A 10976-nucleotide genomic window follows, 5' to 3' on the forward strand; every position below is an offset into this window, starting at 1 on the left:
GGGTTACTCAAAGTAAATTATATAATATTTAACAGTGTTGAAATGATAACGTAATTAAATTGTGCCTATACTTTAATTTGGTTCTCATGTGTCTTTCAACACGCGGGATTGCGACTAAAAGAGTAGCCATTATCAAAACATGTCCAAATTTCAAAAATACAAAGAAACATATTATTAGTTAAAAATTAATTAATTATTACTTAAATTTGTTTTTTTTTCTATTATTCGATGGGATCTTGCTTTAAGAACACATTAGAAAATAAGTTTTGGTCATTTATTTGTTTAAAACAATAAAAAAGAGAAACCACATATATGTTGCTCAGTAATATACAAACATGTAGTATGCAATAACAAATGAATTACTTTCGCAAGTGGCTAAAAGGTAGGAGAGCCATACACCAAACAAAAGTGAAAAAAAGAAGAATACAATTGCTAGCCAAAAGACACAGCCACCGCCCGCCCTTTACACTGCCCAGGTTTTCCAAATTGCTCCATTTCTCCAACACAAGCCCAATAATTTTGGCTCTTTTAACAGCCCACCAGTAGGATTCAGCCTTAATCTTTTCCATTACCAGCTGCACTAAAGAAGCTTTACCGCTGAATATCCTCTCAACCCGACAGAGCCATATTCGGCACGTCGACTTCATAAAGATCGCTTTTATAACCTACTTTAATCTTTTCGACCTGTCAACCCTGCAAGCATGCTTCAACATGTGTTTTGCAGAATAAAAAGAGATTGGGGCTGGAACTTCTATCCCGTTGTGAACTCGCCTCTAAACTTCCTTCGCAAAGTCAAATTCAGCCAAAATATGGTCTGAAGTCTCTTGCGTGTTGGCCCGTTTATTTGAAGTCGGAAACACCTAATGTAATGAAAATACATGAAATGCGTATTATTGTAATACTTAGAATATAACATTACTCCAAAACCTCTTACCAAGTATTGCGTCATCTTCATTCACTAAGCATGGTCCAATCTACCGTTGCGAGCAAACCTGATTCTTTGCCGTCATTTAGTTCATTTCGTTTCTTCTTGATAATACACTATGGTGGTTTTCCGTCTTTTCTTCAGTCGAGAAGGACCTCTAACTGTGGATAAAATTCGAAATAAAAATAAAATATTAGGGTATAAACATATATAATAATAATGGGTAGAATGGTCATTTATTAAATTATAATCAGAATGGGGTATATATGAAATTTCTTAAATACATTTGGCTTGACCAAAATCTGTTTATACCTACCAGCTCTTTTTTCCACATTTTTCAATAACCGATCAAACTAAAAGAAAACGGGTCGACAATCACCAAAACTGTAATTACTAATGCATAAAATCCCTATGTCATTTTATATAAAAGTTTTTATTGCCTTTATTAACTTATTAAAGAACTCAAAATTGTAGACCCGATTCTGGGTCTACCTGTCTGACCCGTTTGAACCGCTGCACAAAAGTTACCTGTTTTGACCCAATTTCCTCTCAAATTTCTTAGCCAGAAACTGAATTGAAGTAGTAGATTTAAAACATTTAAATAAAACTTTGGGCAACTTCAACCCATTTGAACTGTTCGACTTGTTTCAATTTTTTGTAAGTTTTTATGTCCAACAATCCACTCCATGATAGATCAAATTTAAGCAAAAACGTTTTTTTTAAGTAAATGAGTATAAATTACCAAAGTCCTATATCAACACCAGTCGGGATGTATCGATTCAGTTGCTTCTGAAGGTTGAGTATGGATGTCCAAGCATCACCATTTGTTGCTTCTGAAAGGATCAAGGTCCCATATACATTAATAACTTTAATATATTAAAAAAACAAATGCGTGTCGCAACAACCAAGCTGATACGTTTTAGAAAGACCCATTTTGACCTAAAACCCGGTTTTGACCACCTAGTTGGGAGGCCCGTTTTGCCAAGCTTACTTATTTGGTATATTATTAATTATAAGTTCTTTTTCAACCACATATCAAGTTGCACATAATGGAATACTTTTTAGAAAGACCCATTTTGACCTAGAACCCAGTTTTGACCAGCTAGTCGGGAGGCCCGTTTTGCCAAGCTTACTTATTTGGTAGATTATTAATTATAAATTTTTATTTAAGCACATATCAAGTTGCACATAAAGGAACTGGCTTTCAACATAATTCAAAATCTAAACTCGTCTCGCTCTAATGGCCTCTAGCTATCTTTTTATATACGTACTAAAGTAGAGAGCACAAAGAAAAAAATCATGACGTATCAAGTGAGTCGTACCTTAAGTTGCTTGGCCACATCTCCACCAAGCTGATGCAACAATAATTGAACAACAGATTAACATCAACTAAACCAGCCAAAACCAGTTTGTTTGAAAATAATAAAGGTGTATCTCATACCTTGAGGGTATGATGATACCTTATTGATGAACAATGCACAAGAAAACGAAAGGACCGGGTGAGGAACATGTATGTAACAAAAAAACAATTAGGAATCATGGAACACATTAATCCCCTGTTGTGCTTGTTTGTACTCCACAATATCCTTAATCTTTTATTTTTCATTAACTCTTGCCTAGTGATGGTTCATATCCATTCCAAAATACGTACGATTCAATCACATCTACACCTCCTTCTGCAGTCTTACCAATCACATCTATGCCTTTTTTTTGCTAGTTAATACCATGTACAAACTGTGGACCAGGTGCTAACATGAAGCTTATCTGTAAGTCCCCATGGCCTTCCCATTTCAAGGAACCTAATGGAGGAACTGGATAACAATTCAAATTTATTACATTAGTCATTAGTCACAATCTAAGTTAGTCTCAGTCATCTCCCAATGAGCCAATCTATTTGAAAAGAATACATGTAAGTGAAGCTATTCTTACCGTCAGAACCTTAATTCATCAAGACGTCGTCTCTCTTCTATCACCAAATATCATCTACCATCTTTTTACTCTAAAACATGAAAAAACCTAAATCTAAGTATAACATATTCAAATAACGGACAAAATAGAGTATATGTTCTGAATTGAGAAAGTCAAATATATCGATTGAAGAATCCATTGACAATTAAGTTCCGTATAGACCAAACTGTTGTTAATAGGTACAATTCATATTATTCAGAGACCCAGAGTCAAACTAAAAACCCCAATTATGAGAACATGAACATAATATATCACCACTACAACTTAATCATGTTAAAGATAGAGGACTCTCTTAAATTCTACCGGACTCCAAAAAGTAGGCTATACCATAACTAAATACCTGGAATGGACTCCTAAAAAGTAGGGTATACCATAACTACATACCTCAAATTACCAACCGCATGCTTGTTCCACAAATGCATAACCCATTCTTGTCCTTGAATATTTTTTATCCTCAAGCTACTGATACAATGCACAACCACTATATCTGCAAGCTTCTTAGATATGCACTAAAATTAAAGACAAAGTAAATACTATATATTGTACATATTATTACGAAGATATGTATATAAACAGAGTAATAAAATTTAAAAAAATGGACAAAAACGTACTGGACTGAGTGATTACTCTTTATCAAAAGGACAGTTAAAGGAAATAAACAAAGGGGAAGTAAGACATCATTGCAAAACACAGCTAGTTTTGACCAGCTAGTCGGGAGGCCCGTTTTGCCAAGCTTACTTATTTGGTAGATTATTAATTATAAATTCTTTTTTAAGCACATATCAAGTTGCACATAAAGGAACTGGCTTTCAACATAATTCAAAATCTAAACTCGTCTCGCTCTAATGGCCTCTAGCTATCTTCTTGTATATGTACTAAAGTAGAGAGCACAAAGCAAAAATTATGACATATCAAGTGAGTCGTACCTTAAGTTGCTTGGCCACATCTCGGGCAAATGATCCAGGAACTTCAATCCAAGCTTTTGAGAAAAGTGCACAATTGGTTAGCATGAAGACCAAGTAGAACAGAGCATGGAACGCATAATAGAAAGCACACCATTAACATAATAGAAAGCACACCATTAGCATAAACTGCTGCTAAATAGAAAACTATAAATAATTAAGTTGGCTGAATCAATGATGGAAATATAAATGATACCTCATAACCCCCTTGTTCAGGTTTAATATAGAGGGCTTCGGGTAGAACGATTACATAGACTTGTGTACACAGGCTAGTATCAACTTTTTTGTGTTTCCTTCGAACCGAAAGTTGAGGAACCCTCATAAACCCGCTAGTGAAGGACCAAACTTTAAAACTAAATTACAAAGATGAAAATACATAAAACATATTAAAAATCAATGCCAAAAGCATGATCCTAACACTTAATCTTATAAGTTTATACATCAAGCAAACAACGATCCATGAAAGCAAATTATAAGTTTATAACAATCGTCCTCTGCAACGACTATGAAGTTTCACAAACTCTAAATAGATATCAATGTATAAAAGAATAAACATAACCAGCAAAAATCTCTAGTCAAAGTTTGTCGCATCGTATTTGCCTAAGCTTAATATATCATAAATTCTAAAATTTATGTATCCAAATTCCTAGGGTTCTCCAAATTAATTAACCAGAAAGTGTAATTACGTTACATTACCAAAGCATGCACATGATGCATGTACCCTTTTGTCTTTCAGCTATCAACGCCACCACATGATACATGATTAACCGTTCTAAGCTTTTAACGTTATTTTCACAAATTAGTAAAATAACGTTAAAATTAGTGCACTTTCACGTTTGCCCCCGATGGCCCACACATATATACATTTAAAAAAAATATATGATTCTCAAATACCTCCTTTGTAGCTGCCTCACTAAATTGTATATCCATTTCCATAACAAAAAAACTATATGTATTTTGCTTTAAACCTGAATGCGATAATATTATCAGTTGGTAGTACTCAATCTAATATGGAGATATTAGATATGTGTGCCCACACACAGTTACCGTCCAATTCGCAATAAAAATACTTCAGCCAGATGAGCTGTTCATGCCAAAAACAACAACAGAATAATCTGCAACTTCAGACTATACAAGTGGAATATACGGAAAAGAAGAAGATGGTGGCAATCATGAATAATAAATAGTTTTTAAACTATAATATGTAATAACGTTAACAATAAAATAGTTGATAATACATCTGTATCTGGTTGGATAATAAAGGATTCCTGTTTAAAGTAAGGAGAGAACAGACCAAATGACCAATAAGAAGAAAAACAACACTGGCAGAAATTTGAAGTGTGAAAACCTTTTAGTATCTGATGTCCACCTTAAACTGACAAAAAAAATTATAGATGCTTATTAAGAGATCAGTTTCGGTTAGAATGCAACAAACTGATTCACATAACACAACTGATGTCCACCTTAATTTGACATAAAGAATCTAGATATTCATTAAAAGGTCAGTTTTACCTATTATGACTTGACATGCAATTAACCGAATGTTATGTTCCTCCCTCTTGTTGCAGCTTTGAAGTTTCCATTTCTCATCTTCTTTAATCTTGTTTCAAATGTTAACCCTCTACACACAAGCATAATTCATTTTTAGTCATATTTTTAAGTAGTAAGCACAATGAAACCAATAACAAAATTGAAATAAATCATTCACCTTCTTAACATACTAATCTATTGTAACTAACCAATTGTTTCCTTCTTGAAAGGAGTCTAAAGCAATGTTTTAAAATCCGGTTTTTATACCGTACCGGATTTGGCTCAAAAACGGTTTAACCGGGTGTATCGGGCGGTTCAACCGGGTGTATCGGACGGTTTAACCGGTTTTACCGGATGGTTCAACCGGCACAACCGGCCGGTTTGAACCGGTTTTTAAAACATTGGTCTAAAGGATCTAATCAAATTATTTTAAAAGTATATTAGTGCATGATCAATGGAGCATGCATATCAAATTTACAGCCTAAAGTCGCCATACAATTAGGGCACGTAAGTAATTGGGTATATACAACTAATTGAGGATACACATCAATATTCACATTAATAAAACAATCTAAAGGGAAAATTTTGTAGAATCAATATACACAAAAAAGCACCAATATTCAACAAAAAAAGCAAAGCAACTACACATAGTTTGTAAATGAAAAAAAAAAAAAAAAAACCATAGACCATGGATGAAAATAAAAAAGGGTGCTAAAATCATTTATTAAGAAAGGTAACTTCCTAGTTGGGTGCTAAAATCATATATTAAGAATTTGTAGTGAAGTGGTTTTGGACCCATGTGATTACTTCAAAAATCATAAATATTGTTACAGTTTGTAAAGAAGATCATAACGTTGTAGGCAATGTTTATATTTTATAAAGACCCATCTTAAAGAAAATGGTATAGATATGTGTTCTTTTCTTCGGAAAAAATGTAATTTTATGACAAAATATATCAAGATGATCAAAACTTCTAAGCCACTACAAGAAAGAGAGCATGAAAATGACAAACTCAAGGAACAAAATATTAAATAAAGTAATATGCAGGTTGTACGCTTGAAATATACACTTCGGGTGACTTTCAAGTTTCAACCCAGTTAACTCATCCAACCTATTTGACCCATTTCGTTTTCTTTAAATCTTTTTTGATTCAACCCACCCATTTGCGATAACATATTTAACCCAAAAAGACCAATACAAAAAAATCAATCAAAACTTTCACCTCTGTGTTGGAAAAAATTCAATACTCTCTCCAAGCATTTTTATTAAGACTATAGAGTAAGAGTACACACCTGCTGTGGCAATGGAATCCTCGGATTCATAGCAGCCATAACCATAGCTCAGGTGTAACACTTAAAAACAAAAAAAAAAAATACAAACTGAGCTCCAGCAGTTAGAAATCATTTATCCTCCTCGATTTATAGTGTCCAACTGAAAAAAAAATTGTAAGATATGAGCTTACTTTGAAACATACATACACATAACTATAAATATTATATGTACATCGTAAACACTAAAGAATTTCTACTGGTTTGGCACTATAAAGATCTTACACCCATATTGATTAAAACCCATGTTCATAATGAAAGTGATACCAAACATCTCATGAAGATAAATAAAAGAAACAGCAGCCTAAGAAAATTGATTACATGAAAAATATAAATACACGGTTACAACAAAATATGAAGGAAAAATTAATCACCGATAAAGTACAAACCTCTAATGTTGATATCATTTAGAACCTAGTTAATCCATGATGCTCAGATTTCATTTCCTACCTAAGAAATTTATAAGACAATAACAGATTGATAATATGAGAAATTTATTACAAAGAAAGTATATTGGGAATTATTTACCAAAGGGTTGATGCCAGTTAATTTATATTCTCACAATCGTATTGGGTTAAAACTTTAAAGATGACCAAAAATAGAACGGGTCAAACAGGTTGATTTCAAATGTTTACAGTATGATAACTGTATTATATATGATTAAAAACAAAATTATTAACGAACTGTTAATCCAATCTTTTTGAAAGAACACATTAGTCTACAAGTTCGACCCATTTGAAATTATTCATATTTAGCAAAAAAGAAAAAATTCGGTAACTCATTTAACCCGTTAGATATAAATGATAACCCAAATCAACTCATTTCTAAGTAAACATATCAAACGCCCCAAAGGGGATCATGAAACAAAAAGGATAACTACAAGACACAAATATGAACTTTATTAACCAAAAAGATCAAATACCTGCTGAAATAGGACTGCCTCCTGAGGGCAAGTGGGAAATTGCATTAAACTAACCCCAAGCATTAGAAGCCCATAGCATCCCAACGAAACAATGAAGTAAAGAGCCAGCGGTTTTCAAAATAAATAGCAAAAACAGAGGTTAGTAGCAGACAGCTTGATTAAAAAAGCATCTGATGTCCACCTTAAATTGACATAACGCATCTGATGTCCACCTTAAATTGACATAAAGAATCTAGATATTCATTAAAAGGTCAGTTTTAGATTAAACGCAGCGAACAGATTCATTCAGTTTCAGATCTATCACCTGAAAGTGGAAAGAATAATAACAAAGGAAACATACATCTGAAACTACAGCTGATAAGAAAGCTACTATTGTTTCATAAGTTAAAGGCCCTAAATTCCACATTGATTTAGAAAAGAAAACACAAGAAAACACGGTATTATATCATAACTAATACAGTAAGTCTAGATTGTTAATATAACTGAATTATTTTAATACAATATTATATCAAAACACACTATTATATCATAACTACTACAGCAAGTCTAGCATCTTGCAATATAACAGTTAAAACAGTTAAACAAAGATTCCATATGAGAAATAAGGACTTTTAAATCACTAACCTTAAAAACTTTTTTTCAGCGAGCCCTGTTTCTTGAATCTTTGACCATAAGTTATTGAGTTCCTTTACACACTCGTGTGCTTAACTTCTGGTGACTTAATTTGTTCTTTCCGGAACTGTCATTGTGTTTTCTCCGTGTACATATCTGTAAATCAAAAGTACAATACAAATTCACCTTTTCTCCATATAAATCATGAAAGCATACACAAAACCCGAATTTGGAAATTAGAAGTGTCAATTTAGATACATTTACTTGTTAAACGGTTATAACTGGAAAAAAGGGAATGCATCAGATGGTTGAAAGCTTCCCCATATTTATTTTAAGACATACAACCTCCTAAATAGTAAGTTATAAATTCAAATTCACCAAGAATACTCAGTTTAAGAAAAGTCATCTTAAGAAAAGTCATCTGAATCTGCCTTGAAAACACCGGGTTACCAATAAATTCAAAAGATCCCAATAAAGAATGGGATAACCTGTTCCTGTTGCTGGAGATTATAGATTTATAGAGGAGTTACCATTGACGGCCTCTAAGCACCGTACCTTTAATAGTCAATTTCAGAAAATCTTTAAAAACAACAACAAACATATAACTAACCTGTGATTCTTCAAGGAGTAAAAAAGTTTCAAAATTGTCAACCCACTTCTTCAAATTTTGGTGATGATAAGCAATTTAGTAACAAAATTCAAAAATTAAAATCAATATTACCTTAAAGCGTTAAAGTTGAAGGTTATGCACACCAAATCAGAAGATACCGATGTCGGATCTGTATCAGTGATGATCTTTTTGTTGATTCCACCCTAAATTGGTAAACATATAAATGATTAAGATTGTATATTCAACATAAATGATACAATGATTCTTACCTGGATGCCAAACACCAGAATAGGAGAACAAATCGGGACGAAATTAAGTAACTATCGTTGTTATGGAGGAACTGCTGGGAGGAAAAGAGCTGCGATTAATGAAGAACAAACTGGCAGAGAGGAAGAAACCTAGGGAGGAAAAGAATGGCGATTGATGAATTAGGGTTTGTGAATCATATTGTGGAAGGAAGAGGCGTGTGAAATAGGAGAAGATGGTGAGAATTATTGGGGTTTCCATATGAAGAAAAAATTAGGCGGTTTCACAATTGAAGGATGAGTGAGGAAAAGCATTTTGCCGCTCAATTCACAATTATCTGCCTAATCACATATGCCACATCATGGTCAAATGGTCAACATTATTTTGCTTTAGTATAATAGATAGATTAATTTTATCCTTTCTGATAAAAAGATTCCTTTTGCTTTTCAAATGAGGCAATTTCCAGTGGCCGTATGTTTTGCAATGACAATCAACAAAAGTCAAGGCCAATCACTTTCAAGAGTTGGTTTGTACTTGAACAACCTGTCTTCTCTCATGGTCAATTGTATGTTGCTTTATTAAGAATGAAAGCACGAGATAAGGTCAAACTACTAATACTTGACAACGATGAGAAACCTACAAATAAAACAACTAATGTGGTTTATAAAGAGATTTTCAACGAATTGTGATCATTGCATATTCATATATTTCAATTTGTCGTCGAAATCTAATATAATCGGTTGTCTTTTACCGTGTATAAAATCATAATATTTAATGTCAGCGGCGGTATTAATGAAGAAATTTTCTTTTACCAAACCGCGAAGCCTGCGGGTTCTTAAGCTAGTTTACAAATAGAGATGAGTTGACTTGGCTCATATATTTTAGTGAGCTGAAATGTAGAGATTAAGCTCGGATCTTCAAAAGCTTGAGTTAGCTCGTGCCTCGTCGGGTAAGCTCGTTTATTTCAAATTTCTAAAGCGTCTTTTTTTACATATTAGTATGTATAAAAATTATAAGCATCCATCACATACTGTGGAATTCATAAACTACATAATTCTTAAAATTTTGGGTTATATTCTATATGTGTGAAAAATCGGAATTTAACTTTTAAACGAGCCACTCAAGAATCTTCCATACTAAGGCTAAAGGGTGTGGGGGGCATGGGTTGGATCATCAATGCCACATAGGACCATTAATAAATTGCTACACCATCCCCTTGCCTCATCCACCATGGTTGGCATGGATTAAACCATGGTAACCATAAGCCTACTTTCCTTTTTAAATATTTCTTTTTCCTTTTTCACAAAAATAAATTAAAATAAGAAAATAATTGTTTGGGTCATGACCACACCCTTAGAGTAGTGGTTTTGGATGGTGGATTAGAAGTGGGTGACATGACGCTGATGTGGAGGGTCATGGTGACCATAAAGGTCATGACCACACCCTATAGCCTAAGAGAACTTTTATTGTATTTCTATATATATTTGTTTTCATTAAATTTAAACGAGACACTCAAGAATTTTCCATACTAAGAGAACTTTCATTGTATTTCTATATTTTCTTCATTTAAATTTGCCATACAAGTTTAAGTTATATGTATGAGCGTTTGTATGTATTTGGGACTTGGTTTAAATGAGCGAGTCACGAGCCGACCTAACCTTGGCTCGGCTCTTTTACAGACCGAGTTGGTTTGGCTTGATTTGTTTACAAATAAGCCTATTTTAAAAACGAGCATTTTTTTCAAGCTTTTGTTAAATAAATTTTGAAGAAGTAGTGATAGTTTTGAATGAAAGAACGATAAGCTTTTGTTAAATAACTTTTGAAGTAGTGATAGTTTTGAATAAAAGAACGATAAAAAAGTACCAAGTATGAG

At 33.2% G+C, this 10976-nt stretch overlaps 1 protein-coding gene across 42 annotated transcripts; it reads right to left on the bottom strand.

Moving 5' to 3' along the window:
* Positions 1 to 252: 252 nt before the first annotated feature.
* LOC110910615 lies at positions 253 to 9401 on the bottom strand. 42 transcript variants are annotated; one of them, XR_004881606.1, is made up of 15 exons: positions 9127 to 9401; positions 8969 to 9060; positions 7636 to 8403; positions 7103 to 7163; positions 6678 to 6816; positions 5368 to 5476; positions 4052 to 5230; positions 3820 to 3872; positions 3278 to 3380; positions 2855 to 2924; positions 2367 to 2736; positions 2248 to 2277; positions 1668 to 1758; positions 935 to 1086; positions 253 to 860 (listed from the first exon to the last, which is right to left on the bottom strand). XR_004881606.1 is itself a non-coding variant. In XM_035984156.1 (9 exons), the coding sequence occupies exons 2-7, from the start codon at positions 5382 to 5384 to the stop codon at positions 1743 to 1745; spliced, it is 477 nt and encodes a 158-aa protein (XP_035840049.1). In that variant the 5' UTR covers positions 5385 to 5476; positions 5564 to 6661; the 3' UTR covers positions 253 to 860; positions 935 to 1086; positions 1668 to 1742. The 42 variants fall into 42 exon arrangements, 1 of the variants encoding a protein (XP_035840049.1); XR_004881600.1 differs by having other exon boundaries at positions 3278 to 3387; XR_004881602.1 differs by having other exon boundaries at positions 3278 to 3390.
* Between the last annotated feature and the right edge of the window lie 1575 nt (positions 9402 to 10976).

The sequence above is a fragment of the Helianthus annuus genome, chromosome 15, assembly GCF_002127325.2.
Source record: "Helianthus annuus cultivar XRQ/B chromosome 15, HanXRQr2.0-SUNRISE, whole genome shotgun sequence".
Lineage (NCBI taxonomy): Eukaryota > Viridiplantae > Streptophyta > Magnoliopsida > Asterales > Asteraceae > Helianthus > Helianthus annuus.